We start from the raw sequence: 22,891 nt of genomic DNA, 5'->3' as shown, positions 1-22,891 counted from the left end.
TGTAACCATAGTTACCTCAAAAGAAAAGTGGTTGTCTTGAGTCAGAAGCCAAAACGTGTGAGCGTGCGAGCTTCAGCAGCGCAAGGCAGCTCCCACAATGTGTTACATAACATACAACATATTTTTGGTTCATTTTGACACTATGGCGGGCCGCCATGGTCTCGCAAACTAATGGGAAACACTGCACTAAACCCTCATGCAACACTTTCTACACACAGACAGACAGTCAGTCTGTAATGAAGCAAAACAAACATAATCTCAACCCGAACAGTGTATCATCATCAACTCAGCTGAGTCAGTCAGCCGACAGGCAGCGGAGCAGAGACAGAGTGAGTCTGACACAGAGATGTGGAGCGTCCCTGTAACCTTTAGCTTATTGTAGCTCAGCAACCCTATTACATTTAAACATTTTGGAGCTCATTCATAAAGTGGTGACAAACCTAAACACGATAACCTTTTTTCGTCGCTCAACGCACAGAGCTGCTTTCATCATCAGCCTGGATGTTTGTTTATTTTGGTTGTCCATACAATATTGGTTTTATCAGCAGCTTGGTGATGTTTACTGAAGAGCATTTAAAGTAAGACAAAGAGATCGAGTGTCTAAATACTTCTGTCCAGCAGCAGGTATTTCCCCTCATCAACATCAGGTGGCGTGTCAGGTCACAGGACAGGAAGCAGCAGATGTTACTGTTTACTGGCTGCGCTCTTCATCGACCTCCACACACAGTTTCTACATGTTTCCCTCTAATTACATGGTCCTCTCCTCCTCGTGTGTCTCCCAGGTGACGGAGGGGGTGGTGGAGGTGATCGTGTACCCCAGCTCCACAGATAAGAGCAGGAACCGAGGTTTTGCCTTCGTGGAGTATGAATCCCACAAAGCGGCGGCCATGGCCCGGAGGAGGCTGATACCTGGTACACACTGCACTCTGCGTCCGTCCCCTCGCTCTTTTTGATGTCGCCTTCATGACATTTTTCATTACATCCGTCTTATCTTCCTCGACTCTCTGCTGCTCTTCTTCTACGTGCTGAACTGACTCTGGATCAGTTCCTGTCCTTGTCCAGCAGGGGGAAGTAGAGGACAGAGCACTGCAGCAAAGCGTCTGAAGGGGAACTTTACTGTGTGGCTTCACAGACTCTCAAGTGTCCAGTTTATTAGGTACACCTGGCTGAAACTAACGCAGTCTAATACAACAAATCCTCCTTCATCAAGGTTGAAAAGTTCAGTTTGTGTTGATCAGTGTGGAGGACGGAGTTTGTGGTGCTACTGAGCTGTAACACTGGATTTAAGAAGTTCTACAGGCATTTCACACTTGTTTTGTCACATTTTATAGATCGATTGATTGATTAATCAGGAAAATAGTAGGCCAGATTGAATTGAAAAATTGGAACTTGATAGCTGCAGCCCTAGACAAAATAATAAGTGCAGTGTGGTTCAGTCTATGTTCTCCACAGTGATCGTACGTTTGAATCAACACAAACTGAAGTTTACAACCTTCGTGAAGGAGGATTTATTGCAGGACTGTTGTTTAGACTACGTTAGTTTTAGTTAGCTGTACCTAATAAGCTGAGTGGATGAATAGATGTAGACTTTTCCAGCATACAGAAACACTCAACGCTCGATCAGTCTGAAAGGGAGATTCATGCCTTAAAAGATCAAACTGTAACTTTGATCAAGTCAAACACCCGTGTCCGCTGCTGCAGCTGGATGGCAGCCTTCACCACTTTGACTAATTAATAAACGATTTATTAGTGTCTTGTAGCAGTCACATGCAGATTGTCGTAGAGTGAGGCGTCTCACTCACACACACACACACACACACACACAAGGATGAACAGGACGAGTGATTACAGACACCGAACCTGTTTCACATCCATACGTGCACCTGACTGCTGTTTTAAGACTGATTAGAAAAACTGTGAAACTTTACTTTGGACTGCGCCGACAGTTCAGACCAGCATGTAGAAATGAAACCGATAAGATGTATCAGGATCTGTCCGATTAAACTGACCACAGTGTGTGTTTGCTTTGTGTCGGGGCAAACTGTGGGTTCGCTTGTTAAAATGACACCTGAAACCCTCTTTTTAAGGCATCAAATAACTGAACTTATTAGGAAAAACTAACAAAACCAACAGGGTGCTGACTCTGCTCTTTTTTCCCCAGAATTTTAATATTTTATTTCATTCGGGTATTCATTATTTCAGGTGAGGTGTCCTGCCTCCATAAGACGCTGCAGGAGAACCTGTACAGTTTCTGACTGAATTTTCTGTAACATCCGGCCTACAGTACAAACTGTGATCCAGTTGTGTCTGAAATCACAGTTGTGTGTTGACACGTTGGTCAGTGTGTAACTGTTGCGGCTCACCAACAGGAACCTTCCAGCTGTGGGGTCACTCCATCCAGGTGGACTGGGCCGAGCCTGAGAAAGACGTGGACGAGGAGGTCATGCAGCGTGTCAGAGTCCTTTATGTGAGTACACGTGTGTGTGTGTGTGCGTGTGAGAGTGTGGTTTAGATTTGTGCTTGTTCCTATTAAACCTCCCTCGATCAGGATGAAGGGAATGCAGATAACGAGACGAGTCAGAGAAGGATTATATGGCTGAGAGAGTTTATTTATAAACACAGTCACAGCGTCAAAGTTGTGTGCTTTCTATCCAAAAACAACCCCCACTTCAGCCCACAGTGTAGACGTCTTTTTAAAATGCAACGCTCAGCTTCTGCGCTGCTCTCCTGTGCCGATCCGCAGCTAAAGGTCAGTGTTTTAGGAAACACTCAGCAGGCTTGTTCAGATCAAAGGTGTTAGAGAACGGAGCAGCAGGGAGGAGGCTCGCAGGAGCTGCTCTCCCTCCAGGGGATCAATTACTGTGGAGGCTTTTACACTGAAAGACTGAGATGTGATCTAAGGGCCACAGACTCAAACCCAAAAGCTTGTAGTGGCGTGAGGGGGAGAGTATTTTTAGCAGGGGAGGGCCAGAGGGAAGTCAAGCCCTCGGTGGTGTGCGTGTCTGACGCTGCTAACTGAAGAACCACAACTCTCTCTGGGTTAAAGGACATTTCTCATCTATGAGCCCATTCACTGCCAGTCAAGACTGCTGGTGATGATCGGGCTGTAATTATCCCGTAAGTCATCCCACAGGATAATTACAGGTAATTACAGCTTGTGTCCATCAACGTTGTCTGTCACTCGCGCCACTAAAAATATCATCTACCTATCAGAATGTGGTTGCTGACACGTGGGACCATGTGACTTTAATAGGATGAGCAGTCACATGATCACATAGTTGGAGACAAACCAGCATTTTTGCCAGGTTATCTCAGAATGGCAGGACTAATGTTCAACTGATAAGTGTCATTCAATGGCCGATGTATCATGCCCAGTGTTTCCCACACATAGGCTTAACTTGGGCGGACAGTCCAGCTAGATTAACAGCCACCCAAGTAAATTTGGCGACCCATTTTTGATTGCAACGCTGCGCATCACATATTCGCTCCGCACATCCTCTCAATCAGTCGCTCTCGCTCTCTCGCGCAAACACAGACAACAGACCCGTCTGTGAATTGAATGGTTGGAATCATAATCACCGCTGCACAAATCTGTCCAACACAATGCTGTCAGTGTCGGGGGACCATCTTCAAAACGGTTATTAGCAAGCATGTAAGGAGCCTAGCTAATAAGGAGAGCTTTGGAAACCAGCTGTCGAAGTTAGCACGCTGTATAACTGGTAGTCAACAGGTGCGTTCCAGATAACTGGCTGACTTTCGCCGACTTGATAGAGGAATAAAAACAGTGCCGTCAAGTCAGACACAATCTGCCTCCGTTAGACTGCGTGAGCTTAGAACAATGATCAGGCCTCGCTCCCACGAGGTCTAGTGACGTTTTGCAGCGCAGGTATTGTGCCAAATTCTGCCGTGAATTGTATACACCTCCGTTTTGCTGAATTATGCATCCATTTATTAAGGTTTGCTGTTCACATTGTTTGAACGCGGTTAACGCAACATGTTTTTGCTGAATCTCAAGAAATGGTACTTTTACTAAGTGTAATAATATATTAACAGTCATAAAATGTATACTGATCATTTATCACTATTGATGAACCCCACAAAGAATAGTATAGCGTTTAAAAGCAGAACTTTAATGCATTGTCATGCAGTTCTCGGCAGGCATGCAGAATTCAGCATAGAAAGGGAGGCAATGCTTTCCACAGCCTCGGTGCCACTGCTTGAAATGATCGATCCCCCCTGGTTTTAAAATGAGTGTGGGGAGCCACTAACAACCTCTGACCTGATGACCTCAGACTACGGGACGGAGTATGAAGCTGTTTAAACACCGGATGCGATGTGCGCTCTTTTGCTAATGTGAGTTTAAAGCATTGCAGCAGAGTTCTGAACGGTTCTTGTTCAAACAAGTAAAAAGACCGTTACAGTAAACTGAACAAGAGGAAATAAAAGCATGAATGGTCATCTCCAACTCACACTTTGTTCATAATCATCATGCAGTGTTCTTAATTTGGAAATATTCCTCAGTTGGAAAACAGTTTCAGACTAATTGTTTAGTGTGGTATTCCACTAGATTAGTCGATTAGTCGTGAAGATGTTCGGCGGATTAGTCGATACTTAAAAGAATCAGTCCTATTTGTCAGAAGTGACGTCATCCAATATACATTTGACACTAGCCAGTACTGGTGTTAGATATATGCTCTGCTGTCAATTAGGATGATTTATCGGCCTCGTGAGTGCAGGTTTCGGACAATTAATCGGTCTAGTCACTAGTCAGCGAACGAGAAAAGTGGAGTTTTTCCTCTTCAGGCCTCTAAAAATGACTCAAACAGTCAGATGAGGGGAAATCATCATCGTCATGCACCCTGTGTGGTCAGAGGATCACCAAACTCATTTTTACAGTTCATCCTGAAGGGAACACGAATATCTGAACCAAATACCATGACGATCCATCCGGTCGTTACATATAAGAGCCATGCTGCTAGCTGCTAGCTGCTAGCTGTACTTTAAAACTATTAAAGGCCTTTTCACACGGGAAGCGACACTCCGCCCGCATAGTTGCATGGCCCCGCGGGGTCGCTCTGCGCTTCTCATGTGAACAGACACCGAGACAAGCGCTCCGCGAGTAAACGGAAGGCGCTCAATAGATAGTAACCACTGCAGCGGCTTCTTTGCGCTACTGTAGTCCTTCATTGCCTAGCTTAAAGTGAAACTATAGGCTAAGTAACGTTAGCTGAGCATGTGCGTGAGATGAGCACGACCGCGACAGTTTCACGGGAACACGCCCGCTTGTCGCTGTGCCTGTCGAAACAACCCACGCCTCCCTTCCTACACACTCACCCCTCATTGAAAATTAATTACGAGGCGCGTAAATCGCTTCCCGTGTGAAAAGGCCTTTAGGCTTAAAACGTGTACAGTGCCACTGACATGCCAGCTGTGAATGCAGGAAGTGAAAACCAAGCAGAAAGCCATTTGGATTTGGACTCACTAGAAGACTTTCTGAAGGTGAAGGCTGACGTTGTGCGCTACATTATGTTGTTTGTGACAGAATCTTTTTTTTCAGGTGCGTAACCTGATGCCGAGCACCACTGAAGAAACTCTCCATCAGGAGTTCTCCTGCTTCAAACCGGGCTCTGTGGAGCGAGTCAAGAAGCTCACCGACTATGCCTTCATTCACTACCGCTGCCGCGACGACGCCGTCACCGCGATGAGCCTCATGAACGGAGCCCTGATCGATGGAGCCAGCGTGGAGGTGACGCTGGCCAAGCCGGCCGGGATCAGAGACGCGGGTATAGTCGGGAGGAGGTACAACAGCAGGGGATACCTGGGGAACAACGCATCAGGAGGAGGGAACGAGATGTTTGTCCTGCACGGGGGCGACGGAGGCATGATGGGAGGAGATATGGACGGATGCTCTCCACTGAGAACAGTGACCCTGCCACCGCGCCTGGGGAGCCCCTTCTACACAGGAGCAGGAGGTGAGGAGGAGGAGGTTTAATGTGTGTTAAAGGGGACCTACACACTCCACTGCGGCAGCTTTGCATGATTTAAAGTTCAAAAAAATTAATTTCTATAGAAATGTTCTATCTTTTACTGGCCCCGTCGTGCAGTCCCTCATTTCAGCCTCTGTCTGAAACAAGCTTCATCACACTACCTTCCTTTTCAGGACCCGCCCTACTCTGCTTCTGATTGGCTAGTGCTATGTACTGCGCATGTGCAACTCCAAACAAAGATCATCTAGAAGTGAGATGCTTCACTCTGTAGCTGAAAGCTCAGAGGGGTACTGCTGCACCCCTAAAAATATTATGAACCTGAAAATGAGCATAATATGACGTCTTTAAATTAAAGACATCAGGAAATTATTATGTATCAAGATTACCATAAACTTTTCATGTTACAGTGGTCAACAGCCAAAGAAAAATTACACTTAAATACTAAAAATATAAATAATAAAAGACTTTGGAAAAATACTTTTTGAAATAAAAAACTCCTTATAATATTATATTATATTATAAAAAAGGATGAAAAATGCTATGCTATTTCAAGATTTAGCTTTGTTAAAGTTTATTTTTAATATTGGACACTTTGAGTCGACAAACTTATTTCATGTCATATTAATATAACCGAAAAGAGTTTAAAAAGTTTTAGTATCTTGTTTAAGATGCAGCTGTAAGCGGTGATGATTCATGAGCAGGGAACTGTATTTAATTTTTTAATTATATTTTACTTGTACTGTGGAGTTTCTCTCTTAACCAAGACATTAGTCTGCCTCTGGAAAAGTTTCCCAAAACTGCTCAAACACTTTTTTTTTTTATTACTTTAACAGTAAAGTATCTTTAGAGCCCGACCACCCAAACAATCAATATGACTTGCCGGTAGCAGTGAAGAACGTGTTTGTACATAAACTCTGAACTCTGCAGGCTGGCTCTCTGTGTCTCGGCCAGCCTGTAAAACCCTTCACTTTGATTCACTGAGAGGATTTTTTAGCTTTTATCTTGTGAGCTTGAGCAGGTTTTGACTTTGCCTTATCCGTAACAAACCACATTCATCAAGTCATTGCTCGTAAATTGACACAGCCGTGATAATAATCTGGCGATGAAGCAAAACTCCAAAGTTTCGTGACGCCCGCAGACATTTCTGAAAATGAGAAAAGTTTTAGAGTTAACTCTCCTACAAATGGACTGTGAAATATTTATGAGAGGAGAGATGTCATAGCAGAAAGCCGCTACTTGTACTACTACAGGAGAGTGAGAGGGAGAGGAGGAGGACATGGGTAGATTTGAGGAGAGATGGATGAGAGAGAGAGACTCCTGGGAAGAGGAATTAAAGATTCACTTTGAGAGTTAGATGCATAGTGCAGAGAGGAGACACATTTAAGGTTGAGAAAGAGCTTCAGATGGACAGAGACGGTTCAGGATGGAAGAGGGAGGAAAGACGGGGAGATTAAAGCAGAGAGAAACAGATGTTGTGAGCAGAGACAGACTGACAGGGATGAAGGAAATGCGAAAGAAGGAGGTTTAGAGGGAAGATGGAGATGATTCAGAGGGAGAGACGGATATACGGAGGGGGAGATTTAAAGGGTAACATGTAGTCTTTAAACCTGGACCTTAATTTCCCGTGTTTGTGTGTGTACGTGACTACTTTTTTAAAAACTGAACTGATGTTGAGCGAGCATGCTGCAGTTGTCAGCAGCATTTCCTAACGAGCGATTGCGTCCCGTCAGAGTACGTCCACTAAAGTGCTTGTTTTTTTGTTACTGACAGGCTCAGCTTGTTATTACAGGTGTCTGACAACATTATGGAAACTGTCCCTTCAGAGATAGACCTCTTTTTTTAAAGAGTAACAGTCGCTATATCGCTCTCGTCAAAACCACCAGACTCCGTTGATAAAAAAAACAGTACATCTTGTTAATGACTGCTGGTCAGTATTTCTGAGCCACAATCGAATTTCCTACTCTGTGATGTAACAAAATAATTTGAACAATTATATTGTGAATTCGGCTGCATTGAAACACGATCACAGAGCGCAGGAGGAGATCAAACGTTGCATGGAGAAAAAGTGTAAAAAGTTTGCATGGAGCTCCACATAGAATTTTTTTTCTAGCAGAGTTTTGTTGCCGCCTGAGTAAACTGCCGACACTCCCGACTCCTGGTGACCCCTTTAGCGGCGTTTTTGGACATTTAAGGCTCCGTGGTAAAGTTTGCAACAGTCAGCAACAATAAAAATGCAACATCGTAAACCTTGTGAAACGGCGCCATTTTTAAATGCCACGTTGTTAACCCCTTGATGCCTGAATTTATTTACAATTAAAAAATGTGAAAATTATTTCTGTTTTCATTTGCTTTCAGGTTGATGTTAAATTAAGTGGAAATTGTTAATTTGTTTATAGAACATAGAAAATATATAAATTCAGGTGTAGGTATGATGCAAATTAGCGACAGACATAAACGAGAAACCAGGGCTTGAAAACAAAAACTCAGCTGCAGTCTGAAAGGAAGAGGTGTGATTGCAATTTGTTTTGGTTTAGGCAACAAAAGTACTTGCTCAGGGTTTGGAAAAGATCATTGTGTGGTTATGGTCACTGTCTCCTGGCATTAAGTCCGGTTCTGGCCCTTCAACCGCCCCAACCCTCTCCTTACTTGTTTTTTTCTGTTAAATGTCATACACCTACCTTTACCGTCACCAGTGGGTAAAAAACTGATGCTGACGGGTCTTGCGTCCATATGTGTCGAGTTGAGAGTGAGAACGTGTTGGTTTAACGGTTCAGTAAACTGGGTCCTCTGGTGGCGAGGACGGCTCCAGCTTCATTAAATAAAGAGAGAGGAGAAACACGTGGAGGAGATACAACAAAGAATATAAGTTAAATGAAATGTGGTGCAGTGCTGAGGATCATTAACAGCTCTGTTGCAGGGGGATGTAGAGGCCACCAGTCATCTCAGCTTTTTATTCACAGTAATTATAACAACTTAGTTTGACAGTGATGTACTGATGGTAAAAGTGCTAAAAAGGCGTTTCCCGCGCAAACTGTCAAAAGTTAATTCATTTTCATTCTGTTAATTCCATAAATTAAATCAATTCACGTGGAGCAGCACACATTTACATTTAATCATGAAAACCAGGCTGCTGCAGCTTTAAGATAAAATGCATATTATGTGTTTTCAGATGACTTAGAAGAATGTGCTAATTAATGTACTCCTTGTCTTAATGAATGAAATAATTAGCATAAAGGCTAAGAGCAGCTAATGCTGGTGATATTTCATGTCTGAATTACGGCCGTGCGGCATTTCTGAGAGGTTATTGTTATTTATTGCCGTTTTTTATTCAGCTAAACCTCTTTTTCTCAACGACTTGAATTTAAAACGGTTGTGATCTTTTTTGGAGAAACTCTTAATGTCACAGTTTAATTTTGTTGAAATATTGTAAATGAAGAAGAGACTTGGACTGATGGAACGCAATTGAAGGTATTTCCGGATGGAGATGTGGAGACTGATGAACTGAGAGGGAGACATGAAGTTAGGCGGATAGAAAATGTGACTGACTCAGCTCCTGTTCTGCTGCTCAAGCTCTCGTTTCTAACTGAAGTTTGAATTTGATAACAGAGTTTTAATGAGTTACAGTAAAATTGATTTGTCACAAGAGATGAAGAGTTTAGTATTTAGTAGAAGAAAAGTTACTTACCTCTCTAGTGGTATGTAGCAGCCATGATTGTTAAGAGGCCATTAGGCGGGACAAGCAGCCTCACCAGCCAATCAGATGCAAGTTGAGCAGAGGCTTATGGTGCTTACCAAGCTTGACTGTACGCAATTCGCTTTTGGTGACCTGTCCTCTGTTTTCAATTACGTAAATGCGTTGACTCTCATTACACGCGTCGAAGCGTCGCTACATCCGGTGTTAACAGGGATTCCCCCGGACAAGCTCCAGCTACAAGAGCTCGCTTTTTACAGTCTAAAGTTTGGGAGTATTTCAGACAGACACTCAGCAACGTGCTGCTCCGTGAGCTCTGTGAACTGGAAACAGCTGCACTGCAGCACAACTGCTGTCCACGAATACGTGAAGCAGCACGAACACGAGAAGCAAAAGTATCCCAGAGCACTGACAGCAGCACCGCGCAAATCCTGTTTACTTTCTGTCCCCACACAAGCACGAGGACAAGTATCTCTTCATCGCCTTGATGTTAAAAGTAATTTCTGCCCCACTGCTGTCATGGTAACGTAACGTTACACCGTGTCATCTAACGTTGGGCCGTTTCATATTTTGTGTTTATGTAACGGCCACGCATGAGTTTTAAGTAAAGTAGCCTGATTAATGTCTGTTATTATTGTTATCACAACACATCAGTGACGTGGAAATTTGATTCATACTCTTGCTATTGTCATTATTCTAATGTGCTTCATCAGGATGATCGAATAAAATATTGATTAGACATGTTTTTGGTATTTATTTTGGATAAATTGGTTTGTTAATCGAGTAATATGCATTGTAGGGTTGGGCCGAAAGACGATGCCGTCGGCGATGGCTGACAGTTGGTCAATGGTTGAACAGGCATCGTGATTGTAACACTTTTTTGAAAGCAGGTTTTAATCACCAGGAACATTATTATTATAAATTTTAAATATGCTTATACCTTCCTCGGAATTCTCTTCTCCCCACACTCAGACACTCAAGAGGCCTACACCTTAGGTAAACACACCGACCGGCGTGCCCTGCCCGTCTACTCCACTTTCTCCTTCAGCAGTGTGTTTTATAAAGTCGCCTAAAAGACGCAGAATTCGCCTTTTCCGTGTTTTTTCCACCCGTGATCCGTTTTCACGGCAGCAGGTGAGCCGCTTGTGGGCTTGTTAATGACGCAGCCTATGAAACAACCAAAACCAACATCTGCACCCTTTGTGTTCACTGCTGCTTTACCTGGTCCGCGACTTGCAACGTCCATCCCGATGTTTCAGTGTAGACATAGTCCGATGGAAATTTTTTAGACATCGCCCAACTGTAATGTACAGCCCTAATAATAATAGTAAAGTACAGAGAGTATCGTATCTTGCAATCTCTGGCTAAACTATTTAAAAAGGCCATATTATGCTTTTTCCCGTGAAAATGCCCAAAGTCCACCCAGAGGGAGTTACATCTCCCACAGCAATCACTGCTCTGAATTGCCTGAAAACTTGTTTGTAGTCCAGCCTTTTCTTCCGCTTTCTTGTGATGTCACGAGAAAGCACACATCGTAACGCTCGCCAAGCAGCTAGTCCGACATGCCCTCAAAAACACCGGTGGAAAAACACTGAACTGCAGCACACACCTCTCCTATAAAATGTGTGTAAACCTGTTCAGGTACAACCCCTAAATAGGATTTTGAACCTGAAAATGAGCATAATATGACATATATAAAAATGGCGGGTTTGTTCAGGACACTTCGTCTAGTGAGCGCAATGATCATGTAGTGAATAGTGACGATTCTCTTTGAACAATCAGTAGTCTGCAGTAGAGTCGAGGCGAGTTGAGGGACTGTAGGGACCCTCCACCTCAGCATCAATGGAAATGAAAATCACTATCGTATTCCTTTTTTAATACCAAAAACCTTGATGCAAAACATGAATCATATGAAAGGAAGTTCTGAACTAGAGCTACAGCCCTGCGGTTTGTTCTCGTCATGGATTAAGCTCACAGTTGTATCTTGTTCAACTGACCAACACACAGGCGTGAAGTCAACATGTCTAATGAGCGCTAATACTAATCCTGCGAGTGTGTGTTTCTCTGTATCACCAGAGGACCTGGACAGGTGTGTGTTTCCCCTGTTTCCTGGCACCCCCCTCTCCCCCACCAGCCTGCTGGCCCTGAAGCAGGGTCAGATCGGCTCCGCTGTCAGTCTGCTCGACTTTTACTGCCGCAAAAACTACTGGTCGCAGCCGGAGTACCACCTGTACTCCACACCTGGGCAGGACGGAAAGCTGCTGCTCCTGTACAAGGTACCTACACCAATCCCTACGCACAATTACACGTTTAACTGCTGCGCATGGACAACGACGTCTATTGTGATCGATCGGCTTGTCTATCTATGACGTCATATATACTGTATAGCTTTTATCTACAGATGCATGCATCATACATGCATAAAAAATAAATTAAAACATACTGTAAAGCCTTTTTAATGGAAATATGGCTGGCAGCAGCCATTAGAGAGAAATAACAGAATAATAAACACGGGCTAAATACATACGTACATATTTATTTGTATACAGAGTGTCAGCAATAAATCTAAAACAAACAAACTGAGGACCAAAAGTGCTCATCATAATGTGTGTGTGCAGGTGGTGATGCCGTCAACACGAAGCACATACATCCCGGACAAGCTGTGTGTGCTGCTGGATGATGCCAAAGAGCTTGCTGCACAGACCGCGCTGTGGAACCTGGGTATTATTCAACACACACACACGCTGCTTTACACCTGACACAGAGGCATAAATCCAGCTTAACGTTCACATGGTTTGTGTTCACGAGCTGACATTTCTCCTTCAGATACTATACGATCCGTCAAGGCTTCAGCGTGGGCTGTATGTGTGTGTATTTACACACACATACAGCCACATGCTATATGAATAAACAAGTAGACTTGTTAGCTCAGGCAGAGGTGAGGCAGTCTGTGCTGTATGGCTTCATATGGGCGGAGGAGCTTAACGTTCTGGCACAGGATGTTCCTGTTGGAACCTTCGTGTCATTTTACAAGGTACAGGGTAGATGTATTTATCGTTTTACAACACGGGGCTGTATAACGCGATTAAGTTGGAGTTCCCTTTATGCTGCTCACAGAATAAAGGTTATATAGAAAAATGATATTATATTCATCCATCGACTGTATGAGTCATAGAAATAAAGCTGTTGTACGTGGTGCAGGGCTGAGGGTGGAATTTAGGAGCCTCACAGCCTGAGGTGAAGAAGCTGCTCTGAAGTCTGGTGGTGCGACAGCGGATACTTCTGGATCTTTTGCCAGACAGGCTCTGCAGGTGCCTCACCTCAGCGATATCACAGATGTCGTGAACCTCCCATGCAAGTGATGTTTCCGATCAGGATGCTTTTCCGTTGCTCCTCTCAGAAAAGTTAATTAGAACTTAGCACAGGAATTTATCCTTTAAAGTCCATCCATCGTCAAACGCTTATCCTGTGTACAGGGTCGCGGGGGGCTGGAGCCGATCCCAGCTGGCTTCAGGTGAAAGGCAGGGTACACTATAGACATGTCGCCAGTACAGCGCTGCGCCACACATAGACAAACAACCAGTCACATCCACACACTCACACCTAAGAGCTATTTAGAGTCACGTATTCCTTTTGGGAAAGTTGCGGCCATCAAAATGACGTCTACAAAAAGTGCTTCTTTTTGCCACCAACAGGCTCAGACTGTCACACCAGGTGTCTGCCGACATCATGGAAAGGATCCCAACGAGTCATTAACCAAATTTCTCACACACAGTTTGTTTCTGTCAGCGAGGAAAATTAGTTTTAAGCTGTAGAGCACATGGTAGCCAAACCGACACATTTGCTCACATTATTGTGATGATTAGCTGCCGGCTTCAAGGGCCTGACAGGTGGACTTTTCCAGCCTGCACTGAAGTGACAGCCTACCTGGCCATGTCGGTGGGTAAACACAAGCCTTTTCCTACTTCAGCAGGTGTCTGTCAGTGAAAAGAAGAGTTTTTGTTTGGCGATCTCTATTTCCTTTACTCCAATCACAGGATCCTGCTTGATGTCATGTTTAGAGACTCTGGTAGTAATGCACACTGAGGTAAGCCCTTTGTTTTTAGTTGCTGCCACTTGAAATGTTGCTTTTAGCTACAGTAAGATGACTTCATCCAAAATGAGCTAACTTCAGCTTTGTTGTGATGTCAGCGTTGGCTCAGGGTGAAGACCTGTATCACCTGAAATCAAAATGACGATTTATTGTCACTTATCTCGGTAATGCTTATTGAAACAATATCTTAATCTGTACACCGGTGCGCAACATTCTCCGTCCTCGCTGTGGAGCTCTTATTAATAATTAATAATATAATGTTGTTAGGAACATTGGTTCTTATGCTAAAACAGGAAAATCAAAAGTGAGTAATTTTACTTTTTATTAACATGCTAGGCCGACTTTTTTATTATGTACTTTTAAGGAGTAGGCAACAGCCTGTGTGAAGGGATGAATTCTTTGTCCTCAGGCTCTCGTAACGATATTAACGACATGTAAAGAGAAAAGAGCGCAAGTAAAAGGAAGAGAATCTTAGGCAAGGCAAGTTTATTTGTATAGCATATTTTAACAACAAGGTAATTCAAAGTGCTTTACATAAAACATAAAAGCAACAGGGAAATATAAAAAAGTTTAAACGCAACATAAAATATAATAAGTTAGCGTTACAATCAGGGTTAAGAGTTAAATGGAAATATTTCATTAAAAGCAATGATAAAAAGCTAAAAAAAAAGAAAAGATGATTATATTATATATATATACACACACACCCAGTGTGCTGCAACTACTGTTTAAAAGGATGTTACAGTCAGCGTGTGTTGCAAGGATGGAAAGTGCAGCACAGTGAAGGACAGAAGAAGAAGAAAGAGGCACATGGTTACTTCTATGGCTGAAGCAGAAGAAACAGTGCTCAGTTTGTATTGGAGGGGACGTGTTGGGAGGTTGGCTCAGTCCCTTTCTCCTCTCCGAGTGCACTAGAATGTTTTATTTAAATGTTAAATAGGACTTTTCTCCCCCACAGCGACTTGCTTTCGGAGCTGTCACCATTGATATTGACTTAACTGGCCTGTTAGCCACTCTCTCTCCATGTAACCCAAGTATCAATTTATAATTCAATTTACTTTAATCTCCAGATACAGTAGAAGCTCTGGAGTTAATTTTGTTTACACTGGTGCAGAGGGAACTGTTGTTGGCACTATCAAAACGTGAGGCGACGTTAATAACCTACAGTCCATAGAACCAGTGCAGCAGGTAGTATAGGATGACATCCCATTACTTTATTCATGCATTTTAAACACTTATCTGTATTCATACAGCAGGGCAGACAGAACTGGATTGGCTCCGGCAGCCTGGAGCTGAAGCGGCACAATAATCTGCGTTTGCATTATTACATTCTTACAGTCTTAATCTAACCGCCATCATTTATTCAGATTCACATTATTGTTTCCTCTTCCTCTTGTGTTTCATATCCAGATTGCAGATAAAGGAAACTGAAGTAGGTTGAACACCACAGTACAGAAATTATACGCGATAAGAGGAAGCTCTGTTCCTCCTTTTCTTTTAGTCATGCAGGTCATCACCCGACTGATTTGGGTGGCAGTAAGAGAAGTTTTCAGAAGTTCAGGAGGTGTCACACTTTCTTTAATTACCAGATCACTTGAATCCTGTAGGAATATTTGAATCAAACAAAAGAAAACTTGTTTGACTTCAAGAGCAGATACGACAGAAAGTGACGGCAGCTGTTAAGAGTCTGAACTCGTGCCATCTGGAGCTCCCCCAGAGCCAATCACAGCACTGCCTCCGCCAGCGTCTCTCAAAGCCTGGCTGGCTACAGAATCTCATACCTTTGAGGAGTTCTGTTGAAATAGAGATATTTGAAAATAAACATCACCTGCAGAGGTGAAGTTATCTGCATGTAAACACCTGCGTTACTAAATCATTCACATTTAGAGCGTCTAGTTACCCAAAGTGGTTTGACAGTGATCTAGGAGAAAGCATTCGTGTTAACACTGTGTGTTGGCAATTAGGGTTTAAATGACATCAGTAGTTACATTAAATAATATAATAATTATAGTCATTATTAATAATTACCACCACTCTTAAAGAAGAAGAAAATTGATAGCCAGTTACCTAATTGATTGTGTTCCGACTGTGCAGATGGAGGACGCGGTCTGTTCTGTTAAACTGGTTGGTGCTAAGCTACTACGTTGCTTCTGTTAGCGTGTGAAGTTGGCTGGCAGACAGCAGCTGCAGTGGTCGAGTCCAGAAGCTGCGCTGGGATTTTGCCGGTGACGGATCGCAGGTCACTGAACAATCGTAGCTGAAAGCTGGGTCCATGGGCTGAATTCACACCTGTTTTAATACCTCCAACCTAACTGCAGATCAGGAAAACTGAGCTTTTGGGATATGATGATGTAGGGCTGTGCGATAGGAAAAAAAATATTCATATCCCGATAATTTTTTTTGTAAATTTTATGAAATATGGGATTTCCAACTGTAACCCAGGTAATGTCTCTGCATTATAAAGGTGAGGTAACTTGACAGCACCATGACCCATACCATGATAGAGTGAACAACGACACAGCAAGTAATATAACTAATGTTAGCTAGGTTGTGGATTAGCAAACTGACCTGCTGCAAAGTAGGTTTGGGCCATCGGCGATGGCTGACAGACATCACGATGTTGAGCCGGCATCGTGATTGTAAAACCCCCGCCCCCCTAGCAAAAAGAAAAGTTCAGGTTTTAATGACCACGAACATTCTTATTGTTTTTAAGTATGCTTTGCACCTGCCTCGAATTCTCTTCTCCCCACACTCTGACACACTCACACACACCCCTACACCTCAGGTAGTAAACACCCCGGCTCCAGCTCCAGACAGTGACATTCACAGCTCTCCTGCTGCTACAGCTAACATCACAACAGCAGCATGTCTTGTTGAACTACAGTAAGCTGTACGTCCGTGGGCAAGTCATTTAACGTTACCTGACTGACACACACATAATGACTGGATAGTGTTGTGTGGCTCGTCCCTCATTTTTAATGCAAATTTCTTTCCCGCAACCCCAACACACGTGGAGGAACAGACTGCGGTGAAGTTGGTTTCAAGTTGGATATTAGTTTTTATGTTGGACATTCGATGGATGTTGAATTCCAACTTCAAACTAACTTCACCGCGGTGCAAAGCGCCGTTCCCTCACCAAAATATTACGGTAAAGTGTGGAATTTGCGACACAACGAAATAAACGATGGAGCATAATTATAAACTATAGACATTTTTCTAGATAGCGTCGTATCGCACAGCCCTGATGATGATGTAAGCCTGGTCTTTTTCCCACCTCTGTCTCACTCTGTGATCCCTCAAATCATATGTCAGTGTAGCTGATCACAAACACAGCTGTAGTTGTTTGCGCTCCGGTCAATAGAGAGTTTTGTATTTCAGTGTGGATTTCTTATGTTCTGGACACGTATTGTTTTTAACACAAACTGCAATTTTTAGATTCAGGTAGCTTGGTGTGGACGTACTCTTAGGTCTGTCAAATTTGTTACAGATGTGTGTATTTTTGTTTTCTTTATTTAACTTTATTTCACCAAGTATCAGGACACCTGGAGCAGGTGGGCATCGGGGCCTTGGCACAGCAGGAGGGCACCTCAGTGGTGGGAATGAGGGAGGAGCTGCTCTTTCATTTTCACTTTAGGGCAAAGATTCTCCATACAGCTCAGACAAAACATTGCTGTCATTGGCCCGGTGGTGGCTTTATAACTTCTGAACTGCACTGTTTAATGCAGTATTTTATCCTTACCGCAGTGTTGATCCAGTCTTTTGTGCAGTGGTGACTGAGTTTTGAAATTCCAGTTTGAGTTTGAAATGTCTGTTTGCGACAGACAGAGTAACAGAGGCCCCATAGCACCATTCTCTGGTCATGCACTGACTCGCTTTGCTGGATACAGAGATATCCGAGCAATCCCCCATCATGCCTTTCTTGGAACACACAGCTCTCTGTCCTGAAGACCAACCCTCTGAAAATAGATCAGAAGACTAAATGTGTCTCTTTCAGATGGGGCTTGAGTGCAGCATCAGTTCAACCATGCAGTAAAATGTGGGACTTAAAGAAGTCTACATGTCAGTATGACAAGGACACACAGAGAAGGAGCGAGAAGATTGGGCATTTTAGACCACAAAGATGCTGAAATGAAATTCACAGTAAAAATGTTTTTCTTAATTGACTCGCAGAAAGCAGGTTTTTGCTCCCTGCTGTCTCTGCGTTCTGACGCTCCGACCACCAGCCGACCCTAGTGCAATTAAAAATGTTTTTTTTAACATGAGATGTTGCTTTGAAAACTGGAAGAGGGAGGTTGTGAGTGCCTTGGATACTGGAAGTCAGCCCTGTGGTGGACGCTTTTAATGAAACTCTCTTACACTGCATCTATTTTGTATTGTGCTCACAGCTCCAGGGGGAGCTGAATATCTGATAGAGCTGAACCCACAAGATGCAAAGTGTCTTCCCTTTCTGCTCCGTATCTTCTTTCCCTCCCCTCTGCCTTCCTCTAAGGCCTTTTTCATCTCTCCTCGCCATGTCCCTGCAGGAAGCCTTGTTTGGATTGTTTTTGTGATAATTGCCATCCAAAGTCAGTGAATTTGCAGAAAGGCTTTATGATCTGAGGAAAATAATTGTGATTTTACACTGGCCAATACCATTTAAATTGTGATTATTATTATTCCTATAGATGAAGGCCTGTTAAACAGTTAAAGTTCATAGCAAGCATAATGACAAACTTTTTAAATGATGTTAACCAGGGGCATTATATTCTCAGGGCTGTCATGTCTTGAAAAGTAAAGAGGGCTTTTAGTAGTGGTGCAACTGACAGAAAACTCACCGGGTTAAATTATATTCTTCTTAAAAAGATGGCAGAATTGAACCTCAGTCAAAGACAAGACGGTAAATGACAGTGCTGTTTGCATTCAAATGTGTTTTTAAATATGTATAATTATGATTTGAGGGATAAATCTCCTCAGATCTCAGGAATTACCTTTTTACTATCTGTTAGCCAGGAAGCGATTTTATCCCATAATTGGGTCTTTAATGTGACCTTTGTTGCCTTCCCGTGTAGCGCTGCCAACGTGCTCCATGAACCAAATGATTATTTCGAGGTAGGCTGTGTTTTTGGAAGCGGTTCAGTTTTGTAAGCTGTAAATCAGAGGTCAAGCTCTGCCTGAGAAGGTTGAGGGGAATCACAGTCTTACCCACCGTAGGTACAAGGAAGTGTATTTGTGGAGATTAAAGCTAAATATTTATTCTACCTTGACGATCTAAAATTCCTGGAGGGACTCAGATTCTTTTTTCTCTGCTTATTTTTCTTCCTGTCTCTTTATCTTGAGTCTCCTTTCTTTCTTTCCTCTCATCATATCTGCTCCTGTTTCTCTGGACTCTCCTTATCTCCCTCTCTTTCTCTTCCCTTTATCCCTATCCCTCCCTCCAGCTCTCACCCCCTCTCCTCTCTGTTTCCTCTCCTCCAGACTCGTCCATCCTGAGCGGAGCTTCCTGCGATTCTCCCAGCAGCCCCTCTCCTCCGCTCGCCGTCCCCCCCTCCGCCACCAGCCCCGGGGTGCTGACCTGCGGCAGCAGAGCCTTCCCCTCTTGCCTCCCTCCTCCTCCCCCGCCCTCCCCCTTCCCCCTCTCATCTCTGTCGACACTCAGCTCCCCTGCCTCCCAAACACAGAGGCTCTACATCAGCTCCCAGTCGCCTTTCTACTGACGGTGAGACACAGTCATTACGGTTAGTGATAGTTTATATAGATTTATATATAGTTTATACAGATAGTAGCCACATACCCTACTGCGTACCCTGTTCTGTAGCTGCGTACCCTGTTCTGTAGCTGCGTACCCTGTTCTGTAGCTGCGTACCCTGTTCTGTAGCCACATACACTACTGCGTACCCTGTTCTGTAGCCACATACCCTACAGCGTACCCTGTTCTGTAGCTGCGTACCCTGTTCTGTAGCTGCGTACCCTGTTCTGTAGCCACGTACCCTACTGCGTACCCTGTTCTGTAGCCGCGTACCCTACTGCGTACCCTGTTCTGTAGCCGCGTACCCTACTGCGTACCCTGTTCTGTAGCCGCGTACCCTACTGCGTACCCTGTTCTGTAGCCGCGTACCCTACTGCGTACCCTGTTCTGTAGCCGCGTACCCTACTGCGTACCCTGTTCTGTAGCCGCGTACCCTGTTCTGTAGCCGCGTACCCTGTTCTGTAGCCGCGTACCCTGTTCTGTAGCCACGTACCCTACTGCGTATCCTGTTCCGTAGCCGCGTACCCTACTGCGTATCCTGTTCCGTAGCCGCGTACCCTACTGGGTACCCTGTTCTGTAGCCGCGTACCCTACTGCGTACCCTGTTCTGTAGCCGCGTACCCTGTTCTGTAGCCGCGTACCCTACTGCGTACCCTGTTCTGTAGCCGCGTACCCTACTGCGTACCCTGTTCTGTAGCCGCGTACCCTGTTCTGTAGCCGCGTACCCTACTGCGTACCCTGTTCTGTAGCCGCGTACCCTACTGCGTACCCTGTTCTGTAGCCGCGTACCCTGTTCTGTAGCCGCATACCCTACTGCGTATCCTGTTCCATAGCTGTGTACCCTATGCTGTAGCTGCGTAATGTAGTCTTGCCTAGAGTGCGCTCTAAACCAGTTGATGAAAACTTATCTTTGCTTTAAATTCACTTGACAATTAGATGAAAACACGGCTACTTAGTGGCTGCAGTCACCGTCTCTGTTGTTTCCATTGTAAACACAACAACAGTACAGCAAGGAGAACGAGGGCACGGATATTTACAGCCTCTGAGTTGAGGATGCAATATGATAAGGGGCCGTGTCCACCAAAGCGTTTATTTTTTTGACACCAGCATCTTTTTTCAATTCATTCCAATGGGAACGCCGCGAACAGCAGGAGCGTGACGAGGCGCTGAGCGTGAACCCACGTACGGACAGTCTGTGCTCTCATGTTTCAGCCTTCTCTTCTTGCAGAGCAAAGGCCAGAGCAAGTAGGCCTACGTTTACATTAACTAAAATTAAGTAGGCTACCCTACTTGCAACACATCGTCTCCACGGAAATTATGTATCACAGCCACCACAGCGTCTCAAAAAAAAAAAAAACACTGCGCCTCCAAAACGCACCCTAGCGCTCCCAGCTAGGTGTTTTAAGAACAGCAGGTGGCGTTTTCAGCTGGTAAAAAACGCTTTGGTGGACACGGGCCCTAACTGCTCAATGTCTAAAACAAACCTGTACTTTGCAGGGTAGGTGGCTACGTGTGGCTAAACCTGAAGTTCATAAGGTGCTTGCGGCTGCTGTCACCATAACGAGCCTTCAATTTAAACAAGTCTTTATCTGTCTTCAGTATCTTCATCACTATGTCTTCTCACATTTTTGTTATTTATGCTTGGATATATCAAAGATGTTTTCTAACTTTTGGGGCCGCAGTAAAAGTCCTTCCATTTACACACAGAAACACACATCATCTGTTCTCATTTTCACATTAGGAGTAAACATGTGACATGTTGTTGCAGGAGACCTTTTCTCATCTGAGATTCAGCTGTGAGCGGGACGATCTGAGGACAAGGAGGAGAAAAGGCAGGACAGTCTTTATTATGATTACACCACCAGATATTTCCCAACAGTGTTTTTGTAATGTGCTGCCGCTGGCTGACTTTCAGAGCCTTCAGAGGTTTCGGTGAGACGGACTAACAGAACTGGTCACGTCTTCCATCTGTTTGTTTCATTCCTCCCTCTATTTTAAATTGTATCTCAGTCAGAGATGACGGGGGGAGAGACGGACAATGTTTAGTTTCTGCTCAGCCGCTTCTCTCTATCGCCTCTGATTTAGAAAACTAAACTAAAAGAGAACAAACAGAGACACTGTTTAGATTTTTTCAAAAGGACAAATCAAAACGGATAAAAAGTAATTTCTCGGCCTCTGTTAAATGTCCTCTTCTATCGCTTTTTCCTACTACCAGAGACACAGATATCACATCCACACATATGTATTGACGTTAACACAATCCTGCCATCAATCAGGTGAGAGCCGGTGTAATTGTTTTCCATTTGGTTTCAGTTTTTAGGATATAAAGATATTTTTTTCTAACAAATCTACATCCATATAAGGACAAATTTAAGTTTCAGACATGAAATGAAACAGGCAATCCTTCCCTCCCTAATAACTCAGCCTTCTGAAGTGATCGTCTCCTCAGTGACAGAAATAGTTTCACCAGACACGATAATGCCCTCGTCTTTGGGGTAAAATGTTAAGTGGTTCGGCCTATGTCAGGCTCAGTTTGGTAAGTGTAAGGAGTTCCATTAGAATAAATTACAGAGAAAGAATAGAAAATGTAAAAGGACAGAGAGATTAAAAAACAGCCTTTTCCACTACTTTAGAGTCTTGGTTTTTATTTTCCTTTCATCCTCCCATTACACCGCTCATCTCTGCAGGAGCGCCAAAAACAGAGAGAGATGAGGGAGGAGGACGGGTGCCTTAGCTTTCTTCTTCTTCCAGAGGAATCTTTGTAGCTGCTGAGCCCTTTCATGTTTTTGTTGTCCAAGGGGAGGAAGAGGGACCTTAAAGGTAGATTTAAAGCAGTTTACGAACAAGTTATTTTCCGGGTGTCGAGAGTTAATGGTCATCTGAGGAGGAGAAAGGGGAACAATTTTTTTGATGTCGCCTAATTGGCTTGACATCATAAGAAAGCTGAGAGTTTTGAGCTTCTGGTCATCGGAAGTTGTTTTTTTTTCTCCACGTTTACCAGTTTGCCTGACCCACTTTGCAACTGTGTTTTTGTAGATTTCTAAAGCTGAAAAAGGAAGAAATATGAGGATGAATCAGATTAGGCTTCTGAGGGCAGATTTAAGATATTTTTGCTTAAAATTAAACTTACATACCTCTTTCTTGTTTGCATTTTAATCCTACTCACTGGGAAAAGAGTTCAAAGAAAATTAATTAAAAGGGCAGAGGGAACCATTAGACATGTTTCCAATTTCATGGTCTCCTCATCGTGCTTTCACATTATGGTCCTGTGAAGAAAAAGAGTCCGAAATTATTAGGAAATTAATGGTTAAACCAAGCGTTACAGAAAATATAGGGAGATTTATCTCATGGAAGCCACTTTAAATTCTACAATTAAAAATGATTGCATGGTGGGT

The 22,891-nt window shown here is 43.7% G+C and overlaps 1 protein-coding gene across 1 annotated transcript in view; it reads left to right on the top strand.

The window, feature by feature from the left end:
* The window catches only part of rbm46 (RNA binding motif protein 46), a 28,614-nt gene extending 6,935 nt beyond the window's left edge, over window positions 1-21,679 (top strand). The window contains 7 exon segments of the mRNA XM_038732577.1: window positions 783-912; window positions 2,370-2,467; window positions 5,558-5,972; window positions 11,755-11,954; window positions 12,297-12,399; window positions 19,226-19,466; window positions 21,265-21,679. Coding sequence (XP_038588505.1) covers window positions 783-912; window positions 2,370-2,467; window positions 5,558-5,972; window positions 11,755-11,954; window positions 12,297-12,399; window positions 19,226-19,464 — 1,185 coding nt within the window. The 3' untranslated portion in view covers window positions 19,465-19,466; window positions 21,265-21,679.
* The last annotated feature ends 1,212 nt before the right edge of the window (window positions 21,680-22,891 follow it).

Source organism: Micropterus salmoides, unplaced genomic scaffold, assembly GCF_014851395.1.
Source record: "Micropterus salmoides isolate LMB-PRFRI ecotype aquatic unplaced genomic scaffold, ASM1485139v1 Ms_hic_scaffold_2, whole genome shotgun sequence".
NCBI classification, from domain to species: Eukaryota; Metazoa; Chordata; class Actinopteri; order Centrarchiformes; family Centrarchidae; genus Micropterus; species Micropterus salmoides.
This window is presented reverse-complemented; position numbering and strand designations above follow the sequence as displayed.